Here is a 14932-nt window from a genome sequence, read left to right on the forward strand (position 1 = left end):
GGTGGTTGTAGTAGTGGTGGTGGTGGTGGTGGTTGTTGTAGTAGTGGTGGTGGTGGTGGTTGTAGTAGTGGTGGTGGTGGTGGTTGTAGTAGTGGTGGTGGTGGTGGTTGTAGTAGTGGTGGTGGTGGTTGTTGTAGTGGTGGTGGTGGTTGTAGTAGTGGTGGTGGTGGTGGTGGTTGTTGTAGTAGTGGTGGTGGTGGTGGTTGTAGTAGTGGTGGTGGTGGTGGTTGTAGTAGTGGTGGTGGTGGTGGTGGTTGTTGTAGTAGTGGTGGTGGTGGTGGTTGTAGTAGTGGTGGTGGTGGTGGTGGTTGTTGTAGTAGTGGTGGTGGTGGTGGTTGTAGTAGTGGTGGTGGTGGTGGTTGTAGTAGTGGTGGTGGTGGTGGTGGTTGTAGTAGTGGTGGTGGTGGTGGTGGTTGTTGTAGTAGTGGTGGTGGTGGTGGTTGTAGTAGTGGTGGTGGTGGTGGTTGTAGTAGTGGTGGTGGTGGTGGTGGTTGTTGTAGTAGTGGTGGTGGTGGTGGTTGTAGTAGTGGTGGTGGTGGTTGTTGTAGTAGTGGTGGTGGTGGTTGTTGTAGTGGTGGTGGTGGTGGTTGTAGTAGTGGTGGTGGTGGTGGTGGTTGTTGTAGTAGTGGTGGTGGTGGTGGTTGTAGTAGTGGTGGTGGTGGTTGTTGTAGTAGTGGTGGTGGTGGTTGTTGTAGTAGTGGTGGTGGTGGTGGTTGTAGTAGTGGTGGTGGTGGTGGTGGTTGTTGTAGTAGTGGTGGTGGTGGTGGTTGTAGTAGTGGTGGTGGTGGTGGTTGTAGTAGTGGTGGTGGTTGTTGTAGTAGTGGTGGTGGTGGTGGTTGTAGTAGTGGTGGTGGTGGTTGTTGTAGTAGTGGTGGTGGTGGTTGTTGTAGTGGTGGTGGTGGTGGTGGCTGTTGTAGTAGTGGTGGTTGTTGTAGTGGTTGTTGTAGTGGTGGTGGTGGTGGTGGTTGTAGTAGTGGTGGTGGTGGTGGTGGTTGTTGTAGTAGTGGTGGTGGTGGTGGTTGTAGTAGTGGTGGTGGTGGTGGTTGTAGTAGTGGTGGTGGTGGTGGTGGTTGTTGTAGTAGTGGTGGTGGTGGTGGTTGTAGTAGTGGTGGTGGTGGTTGTTGTAGTAGTGGTGGTGGTGGTTGTTGTAGTGGTGGTGGTGGTGGTTGTAGTAGTGGTGGTGGTGGTGTGGTGGTTGTTGTAGTAGTGGTGGTGGTGGTGGTTGTAGTAGTGGTGGTGGTGGTTGTTGTAGTAGTGGTGGTGGTGGTGGTTGTTGTAGTGGTGGTGGTGGTGGTTGTAGTAGTGGTGGTGGTGGTGGTGGTTGTAGTAGTGGTGGTGGTGGTGGTGGTTGTTGTAGTAGTGGTGGTGGTGGTGGTTGTAGTAGTGGTGGTGGTGGTGGTGGTGGTTGTTGTAGTAGTGGTGGTGGTGGTGGGGGTTGTTGTAGTAGTGGTGGTGGTGGTGGGGGTTGTTGTAGTGGTGGTGGTGGTTGTTGTAGTGGTGGTGGTGGTGGTGGTGGTTGTTGTAGTGGTGGTGGTGGTAGTGGTTGTTGTAGTGGTGGTGGTGGTTGTTGTAGTGGTGGTGGTGGTGGTGGTGGTTGTTGTAGTGGTGGTAGTGGTTGTGGTTGTTGTTGTAGTAGTGGTGGTGGTAGTAGTAGTAGTGGTGGTTGTTGTAGTGGTAGTGGTGGTGGTAGTGGTTGTGGTGGTTGTTGTAGTGGTGGTGGTGGTGGTAGTGGTTGTGGTGGTTGTTGTAGTAGTGGTGGTGGTGGTAGTTGTTGTGATTGTTGTTGTAGTAGTTGTGGTAGCAGTAGTAGTATTGGCGGTTGTTGTAGTAGTGGTGGTAGTAGTAGTAGTAGTGGCGGTTGTTGTAGTAGTGGTGGTGGTTGTTGTAGTAGTGGTGGTAGTAGTAGTAGTGCTGGTTGTTGTAGAAATGGTGGTAGTAGTAGTAGTGGTGGTTGTTGTAGTAGTGGTGGTGGTGGTAGTGGTTGTGGTTGTTGTTGTAGTAGTGGTGGTAGTAGTAGTAGTAGTGGCGGTTGTTGTAGTAGTGGTGGTGGTTGTTGTAGTAGTGGTGGTAGTAGTAGTAGTAATGGTGGTTATTGTAGTAGTGGTGGTGGTGGTAGTGGTTGTGGTTGTTGTTGTAGTAGTGGTGGTGGTGGTAGTGGTTGTGGTGGTTGTTGTAGTAGTGGTGGTGGTAGTGGTTGTGGTTGTTGTTGTAGTAGTGGTGGTAGTAGTAGTAGTAGTGGCGGTTGTTGTAGTAGTGGTGGTGGTTGTTGTAGTAGTGGTGGTAGTAGTAGTAGTAATGGTGGTTGTTGTAGTAGTGGTGGTGGTTGTTGTAGTAGTGGTGGTAGTAGTAGTAGTGCTGGTTGTTGTAGAAGTGGTGGTAGTAGTAGTAGTGGTGGTTGTTGTAGTAGTGGTGGTGGTGGTAGTGGTTGTGATGGTTGTTGTAGTAGTGGTGGTGGTGGTAGTGGTAGTGGTGGTTGTTGTAGTAGTGTTGGTAGTAGTAGTAGTGGTGGTAGTGGTTGTAGTAGTAGTGGTAGTAGTAGCAGTGGTGGTAGTAGTTGTGGTAGATTTTTTCCCTGCCAGGAACAAGTAGGCAGTATTACCCAGCCTACGGAAGTAGGCTGATAGGCGAGTGAGACCTCGGTTCATGTAACCAGAAAAACACGTGCAGCATCTAGGTCACCATAACAGCAGCACCAGGGAAGCAGAGGTCTCGAATTCTCTCACTTCTCCTTACTAACAAAACACCATAATATTTTATGACTCCTTAGCTGTCACCGGCTGGAGACTGTCAAGGTGGAACTGGAACCATCAGGAGAGTTTTGTTCCATAGTCTGGAACATTGTTCATATCGTTCCAGACCATGGGGCTGAACTCTTCTCCAGGCTGAGGGACTGACCACCCCAAGATTGATGGACTGATTATACCATCTTTATTTCACTACTACACCTCTTGCCTCTGTATTTGACTGAAGAAGCCTACTGTGTAGGCGAAACGTTTCATCAATAAAGATACCCAACTGTTGTACATGTGTCTTGATCACCAGCTTTCCGGTATTGCATACCATTATCTGTTTACTGTCCATTCATCCACTAACATCACTTCTACGGATGACACCTGATCTTCGGATGAAATGACGCAAGTACATGCACTCGGGGACATTTTATTGACAACGTTTCCCCCACACCGTGAGTTTTATCAAGACACAGAGAATGGTTGGGTAGGTTGCAGTAGAGACGGACCTACACAGGTCCTGCAAGTCAGTCTCAGATACGACCTACCCAATATTTCCAACCTGTTTGTGATTTGATAAAGCCCACTGTGTGGGCGAAACGTAGTCAGTAAAGGCTCGCATTACATTGAATTTGTGCTTAGTTTCCCACTCTATTTTCACTCTTATGCTTGTCAACAAAATACTCTCATATCCTACACAGAAGAAAGATGGTGAGAGGAGGACTGAGAAATAGCTTCCTGAGATCTTGTCTTTCCTTAATCCTTCCTAGCCCCAGTCTTGGAACCACCGGTACAACAGATCCTAGCAACAGGGAGAGTCTCAGCAACAAGGAGAGTCTCAGCATCAAGGAGAGTCTCAGCATCAAGGAGAGTCTCAGCATCAAGGAGAGTCTCAGCATCAAGGAGAGTCTCAGCATCAAGGAGAGTCTCAGCATCAAGGAGAGTCTCAGCATCAAGGAGAGTCTCAGCATCAAGGAGAGTCTCAGCATCAAGGAGAGTCTCAGCATCAAGGAGAGTCTCAGCATCAAGGAGAGTCTCAGCATCAAGGAGAGTCTCAGCATCAAGGAGAGTCTCAGCATCAAGGAGAGTTTATTGTGTAGAGTCCCAGCTGCTAGGAGACGGTGGTACCAATGTTTCTTTGTGATAAACGGTGTAGTCAACTGACAAGCTGAAGAATGAGACAGCATCTGAAAATCTTTATTGAGGAAACGTTTCGCCAACCACCTTCTTCAGTCCAAAACAAAGAAGAACAAAGGAAGATGATGAGTAGTTTGAGGTAATCAGTCCCTCAACCTGGAGTCGATGTATTCAATCCATCAGTCTTGAGAAAAGCACAGCATATGACTGGAGAAGTGACTTATATACTGCAGTCAGAGGAGTAGAAGCAGCAGGAGGCGGAGTCACCATTGGACAAATCTAGTGGTAAGTAGGTCATGAATGTAGGTTAGGCAAGACTGAAAGAATTCTCTGTATAAAGATCAACAAGATGTTGCAATGTCTGACAGATGTTGCAGTATCTGACAGATGTGTTTTAATTGGTGTTAGGAGACTAATTCCCTGGTACCTGTTTACTGCTAGGGGAACAAGGTGAGCAGAGAGAGAGAGAGAGAGAGAGAACCACTAATGGCTCACGCTAGAGTTGTTCTTAATGGTGCAATAAGTGCCATTGCACGAGAAATTTGCTGTTGCAAAAGGGCACAAAGGTTGTAGAGGAGACATTGCTGTAATTATACATCAATGGAGCGCTAAACCCGCAAAAACATAGGATTATATACACAGAGAGATGTGTACATATTGGTTATATACACAAAGAGGTGTGTATATCACAGTGTATATACACGGAGAGGTGTGTATATCGCAGTGTATATACACAAAGAGGTGTGTATATCGCAGTGTATATACACAAAGAGGTGTGTATATGGCAGTGTATATACACAAAGAGGTGTGTATATCGCAGTGTATATACACAAAGAGGTGTGTATATCGCAGTGTATATACACAAAGAGGTGTGTATATCGCAGTGTATATACACAAAGAGGTGTGTATATCGCAGTGTATATACACAAAGAGGTGTGTATATCGCAGTGTATATACACAAAGAGGTGTGTATATCGCAGTGTATATACACAAAGAGGTGTGTATATCGCAGTGTATATACACAAAGAGGTGTGTATATCGCACAATGTATACATACAAAGTTGACTTTAAGCGCTATTCTAGGTATTAAAGTATTCTTAACTGGTTCTGTACAGGTGACACGCAGCCTCAATGACCCTCGTGTAGTAGATAGGCTCCAAACCTAGTGAATCAACGGAAAGCGAAGATTAGTGTATGGAAACGTGTGTAGGATCGATCCTCCGTATGGATGCACTGATGGGAGCTCCCTCCTGGGTGAACTGTTGCTGTATTTTAAGGAAAGCGGTAAAGGCGTAGGGCTTATGCAGCGCCTGGGTGAATGAAAGACAATCAGATTTGATCCTAGGATGGAGAGTGCAGGAAATCGGAGCTAAGAGCTGGGACTCGACCCCAGGAAACACAGTATGGTGATTACACACACACACACACACATATATATATATATATATATATATATATATATATATATATATATATATATATATATATATATACATACATACATACATACTCACACTACCTGACCTTATTCACATTATTATTATTATCATTATTATTATTATTATTATTATTATTATTATTATTATTATTATTATTATTATTATTATTATTATTATTATTATTATTATTATTATTATCATTATTATTATCGATTCAACTAAAATAAAGTAATTCCGAAAGCAACACAATTTTAGTAATCTCACATTTTGTCTTCAACATTTGCTTGCACAGCTGGCTACGACAGACCAGCTGCGAGGGAGCCACCTGCCACCGTGAAATATGACAGGCTGTCAGAGTAAATAACTTTTATCCCGGAGTTAGTGTCACGCGAGAGTCCTCCTCACCCGGAACATCGTACAATTTCTCTTCTGAAGATGGTAAGTCAATCACTGTGGTGATGATGGTGGTCATTGATGCCTGGGGAGGGCTCTTGATTGTTGGAATTGATGGCTTTGTGTTCCCCAGGGGGGGTATGAGCCCCTTCGGGTTTAGGGCTGCGTGTTTCGGACCGTGCGAGCGATGCCTCAGCAACGTATGAGTGGGCGAAACATGTCTGTCAGTTAAATGAACACAGCTGCAACTAATGTGGCATTTTACTGTGGCAACGGCCAGCAGTAACAGCCTGGTTGATCAGACCATGATCCACATCGAGGCCTGGTCTCAGACTCTCTCCAGGTATACTCCAGGTAACGTTTCGCCACCCAGGAGCCTGAAAGCTGGAGAGAGAAACGCGGCCACAATAAAATCCCACATTAATTCCACCTGTGTCCACTTGCCTAACGTTCTGACGGTAATTCTACTGACTCACGAAATCGTAATGACACGATTGCAAACAAACCATACCACGGGCGGGATTTGAACCCGCGGTCAGAGAGTCTCAAAACTCCAGACCGTAGCTGGAGATTCGTCTGTAAAAACTTGCATTTGTGGTCACAGTGATGCCTGTGCTAACCTTCCTATGGTGTAGAAATATACCTAGTTGGACGAATCTTATTGTGGCTAGCTGGTCTAGTGGCTAACGCGACGGGCTGGAGTTTTGAGACTCTCTGATCGCGGGTTCAAATCCCGCCCGTGGTACTGTTTGTAATTCTACTACTGTTACGAATACGTTTTGAAACACGTGAGTGAACACAGAAGTTTGATAGAAATGTGAACACCATCAGTGTTCAGTTCTGTCAGGTACGTAACTGTGACCACAACATAACTGTACACGAATAACCCGCACATAGGAGAGAGAAGCTTACGACGACGTATCGGTCCGACTTAGACCAATTACAAAGTCACACAGTGTGACTTTGTAAATAATCCAAGTCGGATATGGTCTCAGACCGGGACGAGGGGGCGTTGACCCCCGGAACTCTCTCCAGTTATACTCCATAAATACATATATATATATATATATATATATATATATATATATATATATATATATATATATATATATATATATATATATATATATATATATATATATATATATATATATATATATATATATATATATATATATATATATATATATATATATATATATATATATATATATATATTCAAAGTTAAGAAGAGTATTATTTATTTAAATAGAATGAGTGAATCTGTGTTTTTTCCTCAATAAGAACAATTACAAACGATTGTAAACGCGGATTTTAGTGTTTTAATTATGTCAGCACAATCATTATTGTGGCCGGCTAATACACCGGGAAAAAAATGCAATTAAAACTGAAGTGAGTTGGGGGGGGATGAGGATTTTTGTCTCGTATGTGTATGGGATTTTTGGTCAGTTCATTGACTGGTTCACAGACTTCTGCTCTATGGTATTGAAGGCTTTTTTCTCTTTGCCGTTAGTAAAAAAAGTTAACAAAAGCGTTGTTATTTCATGGGATATTTTTTTTTACGCGTTTTAGCGTTCATTGTTTCGTTAATTTTTCGTTATGGTCAAGTAGAGTAAAAAAAAAATTAGAGGGGAGTTTTAAAGGAATTGTGATGATTTTCTCTTTTGTTTTCTTATTAAGAAATTGAATATATTTAACAAAAGATAGAGAAAAGTGTTTCAATGAGTGTTTGTGTTGCAGAGATTAGTGTTGAGTTTTGTTGACCTGTGTTGCTTTGTATGAGACTACTAACTGCTTACCTAACCTGGTACCTATCTACCAGATACCTATATATATGTATATATATATATATATATATATATATATATATATATATATATATATATATATATATATATATATATATATATATATATATATATAAGTTTGTGTGTGTGTGTGTACTCACCTATTTGTGGTTGCCGGGGTCAACACTCAGCTCCTGGCCCCGCCTCTTCACTGATCGCTACTAGGTCCTCTCTCTCCCTGCTCCATGAGCTTTATCATACCTCGTCTTAAAGCTATGAATGGTTCCTGCCTCCACTACCTCACTTTCCAGACTATTTCACTTCCTAACAACTCTGTGGCTGAAGAAATACTTCCTAACATCCCTGTGGCTCGTCTGAGTCTTCAGTTTCCAATTGTGACCCCTTGTTTCTGTGTCCCCTCTCTGGAACATTTTGTCTCTGTCCACCTTATGTATTTCTCGCAATATTTTGTATGTTGTTATCATGTCTCCCCTGACCCTCCTGTCCTTCAGTATCGTCAGGCCTATTTCCCTTAACCTTTCATCATAGGACATTCCCCGTAGCTCTGGAACTAACCTTGTTGCAAACCTTTTCACTTTCTCTAATTTCTTGACGTGCTTGATCAAGTGTGGGTTCCAAACAGGTGCTGCATACTCCAGTATGGGCCTGACGTCCACAGTGTACAATGTATCGGAACGCTATTCTCAGGGTACACACAAGGACGCTGGTATGTTTGTGTACGTCCTCTGCAGGTATACACAAGGACGCTGGTATGTTTGTGTACGTCCTCTGCAGGTATACACAAGGACGCTGGTATGTTTGTGTACGTCCTCTGCAGGTATACACAAGGACGCTGGTATGTTTGTGTACGTCCTCTGCAGGTATACACAAGGACGCTGGTATGTTTGTGTACGTCCTCTGCAGGTATACACAAGGACGCTGGTATGTTTGTGTACGTCCTCTGCAGGTATACACAAGGACGCTGGTATGTTTGTGTACGTCCTCTGCAGGTATACACAAGGACGCTGGTATGTTTGTGCACGTCCTCTGCAGGTATACACAAGGACGCTGGTATGTTTGTGTACGTCCTCTGCAGGTATACACAAGGACGCTGGTATGCTTGTGCACGTCCTCTGCAGGTATACACAAGGACGCTGGTATGTTTGTGTACGTCCTCTGCAGGTATACACAAGGACGCTGCAGGTATGCTGGTTGATTGTGTACGTCCTCTGCAGGTATACACAAGGACGCTGGTATGCTTGTGCACGTCCTCTGCAGGTATACACAAGGACGCTGGTATGTTTGTGTACGTCCTCTGCAGGTATACACAAGGACGCTGGTATGTTTGTGTACGTCCTCTGCAGGTATACACAAGGACGCTGGTATGCTTGTGCACGTCCTCTGCAGGTATACACAAGGACGCTGGTATGTTTGTGTACGTCCTCTGCAGGTATACACAAGGACGCTGGTATGTTTGTGTACGTCCTCTGCAGGTATACACAAGGACGCTGGTATGTTTGTGCACGTCCTCTGCAGGTATACACAAGGACGCTGGTATGTTTGTGCACGTCCTCTGCAGGTATACACAAGGACGCTGGTATGTTTGTGTACGTCCTCTGCAGGTATACACAAGGACGCTGGTATGTTTGTGTACGTCCTCTGCAGGTATACACAAGGACGCTGGTATGTTTGTGTACGTCCTCTGCAGGTATACACAAGGACGCTGGTATGTTTGTGTACGTCCTCTGCAGGTATACACAAGGACGCTGGTATGTTTGTGTACGTCCCCTCCAGGTATACACAAGGACGCTGGTATGTTTGTGTACGTCCTCTGCAGGTATACACATGGACGCTGGTATGTTTGTGTACGTCCCCTGCAGGTATACACAAGGATGCTGGTATGTTTGTGTACGTCCTCTGCAGGTATACACATGGACGCTGGTATGTTTGTGTACGTCCTCTGCAGGTATACACAAGGACGCTGGTATGTTTGTGCACGTCCTCTGCAGGTATACACAAGGACGCTGGTATGTTTGTGTACGTCCTCTGCAGGTATACACAAGGACGCTCGTATGTTTGTGCACGTCCTCTGCAGGTATACATAAGGACGCTCGTATGTTTGTGTACGTCCTCTGCAGGTATACACAAGGACGCTGCTATGTTTGTGTACGTCTTCTGTAGGTATACACAAGGACGCTGGTATGTTTGTGTACGTCCTCTGCAGGTATACACAAGGACGCTGCTATGTTTGTGTACGTCCTCTGCAGGTATACACAAGGACGCTGGTATGTTTGTGCACGTCCTCTGCAGGTATACACAAGGACGCTGGTATGTTTGTGCACGTCCTCTGTAGGTATACACAAGGACGCTGGTATGTTTGTTTACGTCCTCTGCAGGTATACAGGTATACACAAGGACGCTGGTATGTTTGTGTACGTCCTCTGCAGGTATACACAAGGACGCTGGCATGTTTGTGTACGTCCTCTGCAGGTATACACAAGGACCCTGGTATGTTTGTGTACGTCCTCTGCAGGTATACACAAGGACGTTGGTATGTTTGTGTACGTCCTCTGCAGGTATACACAAGGACGCTGGTATGTTTGTGCACGTCCTCTGCAGGTATACACAAGGACGCTGGTATGTTTGTGTACGTCCTCTGCAGGTATACACAAGGACGCTGGTATGTTTGTGCACGTCCTCTGCAGGTATACACAAGGACGCTGGTATGTTTGTGTACGTCCTCTGCAGGTATACACAAGGACGCTGGTATGTTTGTGTACGTCCTCTGCAGGTATACACAAGGACGCTGGTATGTTTGTGCACGTCCTCTGCAGGTATACACAAGGACGCTGGTATGTTTGTGTACGTCCTCTGCAGGTATACACAAGGACGCTGGTATGTTTGTGTACGTCCTCTGCAGGTATACACAAGGACGCTGGTATGTTTGTGTACGTCCTCTGCAGGTATACACAAGGACGCTGGTATGTTTGTGCACGTCCTCTGCAGGTATACACAAGGACGCTGGTATGTTTGTGTACGTCCTCTGCAGGTATACACAAGGACGCTGGTATGTTTGTGTACGTCCTCTGCAGGTATACACAAGGACGCTGGTATGTTTGTGTACGTCCTCTGCAGGTATACACAAGGACGCTGGTATGTTTGTGTACGTCCTCTGCAGGTATACACAAGGACGCTGGTATGTTTGTGTACGTCCTCTGCAGGTATACACAAGGACGCTGGTATGTTTGTGCACGTCCTCTGCAGGTATACACAAGGACGCTGGTATGTTTGTGTACGTCCTCTGCAGGTATACACAAGGACGCTGGTATGTTTGTGTACGTCCTCTGCAGGTATACACAAGGACGCTGGTATGTTTGTGCACGTCCTCTGCAGGTATACACAAGGACGCTGGTATGTTTGTGTACGTCCTCTGCAGGTATACACAAGGACGCTGGTATGTTTGTGTACGTCCTCTGTACGTCCTCTGCAGGTATACACAAGGACGCTGGTATGTTTGTGCACGTCCTCTGCAGGTATACACAAGGACGCTGGTATGTTTGTGTACGTCCTCTGCAGGTATACACAAGGACGCTGGTATGTTTGTGTACGTCCTCTGCAGGTATACACAAGGACGCTGGTATGTTTGTGTACGTCCTCTGCAGGTATACACAAGGACGCTGGTATGTTTGTGCACGTCCTCTGCAGGTATACACAAGGACGCTGGTATGTTTGTGTACGTCCTCTGCAGGTATACACAAGGACGCTGGTATGTTTGTGTACGTCCTCTGCAGGTATACACAAGGACGCTGGTATGTTTGTGTACGTCCTCTGCAGGTATACACAAGGACGCTGGTATGTTTGTGTACGTCCTCTGCAGGTATACACAAGGACGCTGGTATGTTTGTGTACGTCCTCTGCAGGTATACACAAGGACGCTGGTATGTTTGTGTACGTCCTCTGCAGGTATACACAAGGACGCTGGTATGTTTGTGTACGTCCTCTGCAGGTATACACAAGGACGCTGGTATGTTTGTGTACGTCCTCTGCAGGTATACACAAGGACGCTGGTATGTTTGTGTACGTCCTCTGCAGGTATACACAAGGACGCTGGTATGTTTGTGTACGTCCTCTGCGTCATCTGCAGGTATACACAAGGACGCTGGTATGTTTGTGTACGTCCTCTGCAGGTATACACAAGGACGCTGGTATGTTTGTGTACGTCCTCTGCAGGTATACACAAGGACGCTGGTATGTTTGTGCACGTCCTCTGCAGGTATACACAAGGACGCTGGTATGTTTGTGCACGTCCTCTGCAGGTATACACAAGGACGCTGGTATGTTTGTGTACGTCCTCTGCAGGTATACACAAGGACGCTGGTATGTTTGTGTACGTCCTCTGCAGGTATACACAAGGACGCTGGTATGTTTGTGCACGTCCTCTGCAGGTATACACAAGGACGCTGGTATGTTTGTGTACGTCCTCTGCAGGTATACACAAGGACGCTGGTATGTTTGTGCACGTCCTCTGCAGGTATACACAAGGACGCTGGTATGTTTGTGTACGTCCTCTGCAGGTATACACAAGGACGCTGGTATGTTTGTGCACGTCCTCTGCAGGTATACACAAGGACGCTGGTATGTTTGTGTACGTCCTCTGCAGGTATACACAAGGACGCTGGTATGTTTGTGTACGTCCTCTGCAGGTATACACAAGGACGCTGGTATGTTTGTGCACGTCCTCTGCAGGTATACACAAGGACGCTGGTATGTTTGGAATTAAGAAAATATTTCTCTTTATGTTTCTGTTTAAAGTTACTGGTCGTTATTGTTCCTTTTATTTTAGTTTGAATTATTAAAGAGAGATATAATAGTTGTCGTGTGTGTGTGTGTGTGTGTGTGTGTGTGTGTGTGTGTGTGTGTGTGTGTGTGTCTGTGTGTGTGTGAGTGTGTGTGTGTGTGTGTGTGTGTGTGTGTGTGTGTGTGTGTGTGTGTGTGTGTGTGTGTGTGTGTGTGTGTGTGTGTGTGTGTGTGTGTGTGTGTGTGTGTATTCACCTATATGTGGTTGCAGGGGTCGAGTCACAACTTGTGGGTGAATGTACTTACTAAGATGGTTGGTGGGAGTGGCTCGTCTGTCGTAACTCTCCAGCAAGTTGTCCAGGATCTGTAGATCTGTCATTTTCCCACAAATTCTGAAATATAAGAGAGTGCTGTTATATATCTGAATTTAACAGTTAAAAGCAAAAGAGGTGAAGATAGTGGCAAGATGGAGGGAATATTGTGAAGAAATGTTAAATGTTCATAGAGAGAGGGAAGTAGTGATTTTTTTTGCATTGGGCAGGGAAGTATAATATATTTTAGGAGTGAGGAAGAGCCAAATATGAGTGTGAAAGGAACAATACTTATATAAAGGTAATGAACTTTTATTGCATTTATGGATGTATAACATGAATATGATAGGGTTGATAAGGGAGGAATGTGGTTGATGTTACAAGTGTATGGGATAGGTGGTAGGTTACTGACAGCAGTAAAGAGTTTGTAAGTGGATAGTGAGGCAGTAATAGTAGTAGTATGAATAACAGTAGTAGTAATAGTAGTAGTAATAGTTATATTTATAAAAGTAGTACTAATGATAATAATGGCAGTAATAATAATAATAATAATAATACTTATAATAATAATAATAGTGATGGTAATAATAATAATAATAATAATAATAATAATAACTGTAGTAGTAGTAGTAACAATAGTACTACTAATAATAATAATAATAATAATAGTAATAACAATAGTACTACTAATAATAATAGTAGTAGTAGTAATAATAACAATAGTAATAATAATAATAATAATAGTATGTATATTACTAATGATCGCCGTGGAAGTGTCAACTTCCATCATTAACCACTGGTGCTGAACACCACCATCAACAACTCTCTCTCTCTCTCTCTCTCTTTCTCTCTCACTCTCTCTCTCTCTCTCTCTCTCTTTCTCCCATCACACAACCTCATATATATCTTTTATTACAGGGTGTCTCAAATAGCTGGACGTATGACACATGAAACATATATTAACTTCTGTATATCTTTCTGAGTCACCCTGTATTATATCATCAGTGTCCAGCACTACATTGAAATTCCTCACAAAGTCCCATTAACATTGTATTCCTTCAAGTTCATCATCCCGTTTCGAGGGGATAAAATATTCATTTTTCCCCCCAAAAAATGCTTCTGTGAAAGGGGTCCGTAAGTCAGTTTCCCCTGAGAAGTTCCCCGGATAATTGCTGGGAATTTGCTGCCATGATTACTCTCTTTGATGAATCTGGAGAAATAAACTTTGGTGTGTGTGTGTGTGTGTGTGTGTGTGTGTGTATGTGTATGTGTGTGTGTGTGTGTGTGTATGTGTGTGTGTGTGTGTGTGTGTGTGTGTGTGTGTGTGTGTGTGTGTGTGTCTGGTGACGAAGGAGCGAGCCTTCGGGGAGGCCTCCCTGGGGTCTCTCACACGCACTGGTTTAGAACTCTTTTGTTCTGGAGACAACAACAGCCAACAAAAACAATGTCAGTATTAATAACAATAATAACAACAACGACAGCAACAGCAACAACAATAATACTAATTCTTTAAACCCGCATGGGGATTAAAGACTCACTGAGAAAGAGAGAGAGAGAGAGAGGGATTCAAAGTCTTGGTGTTCCACTTGAACTGGGCTTCTGAACCACTGGGGTTCACTCATGGGATAGTGAACATTCTCTGCATCATAGATAGCAACGTCCATCAGCGTCGCTGGGTACGTTCCTGGTGTGGTTGACCTGACGTAGTGGAGGCAGCGGGTCAGTCCCAGCAGGGTCTGGAACATGATGGGGGGCTGGCAGAGTCTGGAACCATGCAGGGGACTGCCAGGGTCTGCAACCATGACAGAAGCTGCCAGGGTCTGGAAGCATAACAGAGGCTGCCAGGAACTGGAATCATGACAAAGGCAGCCAGGGTCTGTAAGCATGACAAAGGCAGCCAGGGTCTGGAACCATGACAAAAGCTGCCAGGGTTTGGAACCATGTCAAAGGCTGCCAGGGTCTGGAACCATGACAAAGGCTGCCAGGGTCTGGAACCACGACAAAAGCTGCCAGGGTCCGGAACCATAAAGGCTGCCAGGGTCTGGAACCATGACAAAGGTTGCCAGGGTCTGGAACCATGACAAAGGCTGCCAGTGTTTGGAACCATAACAAAGGCTGCCAGGGTCTGAAATCATGTAAAAGGCTGCCAGGTCTGGAACCAAAATAAAGGCTGCCAGAGACTGGAACCATGACAAAGGCTGCCAAGTTCTGGAACCATGACAATGGCTGCCAGAGTCTGGAACCATAACAAAGGCTGCCAGGCTTAACACACTAACAAACACCTGAGTAAAGTGTTAAACACAGTCAACAAACACCTGCAATCTCTTCATCTTTTACGA

The 14932-nt window shown here is 44.8% G+C and overlaps 1 protein-coding gene across 1 annotated transcript in view; it reads right to left on the reverse strand.

Moving 5' to 3' along the window:
* Window positions 1–14395, reverse strand: part of LOC138851619 (glycine receptor subunit alpha-2-like) — a gene marked incomplete at its 3' end in the record, with an annotated part of 94743 nt that extends 80348 nt beyond the window's left edge. The window contains exons 1-2 of the mRNA XM_070080920.1: window positions 14202–14395; window positions 12589–12674 (exon numbers count right to left, since the gene is read on the reverse strand). Coding sequence (XP_069937021.1) covers window positions 12589–12674; window positions 14202–14395 — 280 coding nt within the window. The remainder of the gene's footprint in view (window positions 1–12588; window positions 12675–14201) is intronic.
* Window positions 14396–14932: the final 537 nt, after the last annotated feature.

Source organism: Cherax quadricarinatus, unplaced genomic scaffold, assembly GCF_038502225.1.
Source record: "Cherax quadricarinatus isolate ZL_2023a unplaced genomic scaffold, ASM3850222v1 Contig1255, whole genome shotgun sequence".
Classification (NCBI taxonomy): Eukaryota; Metazoa; Arthropoda; class Malacostraca; order Decapoda; family Parastacidae; genus Cherax; species Cherax quadricarinatus.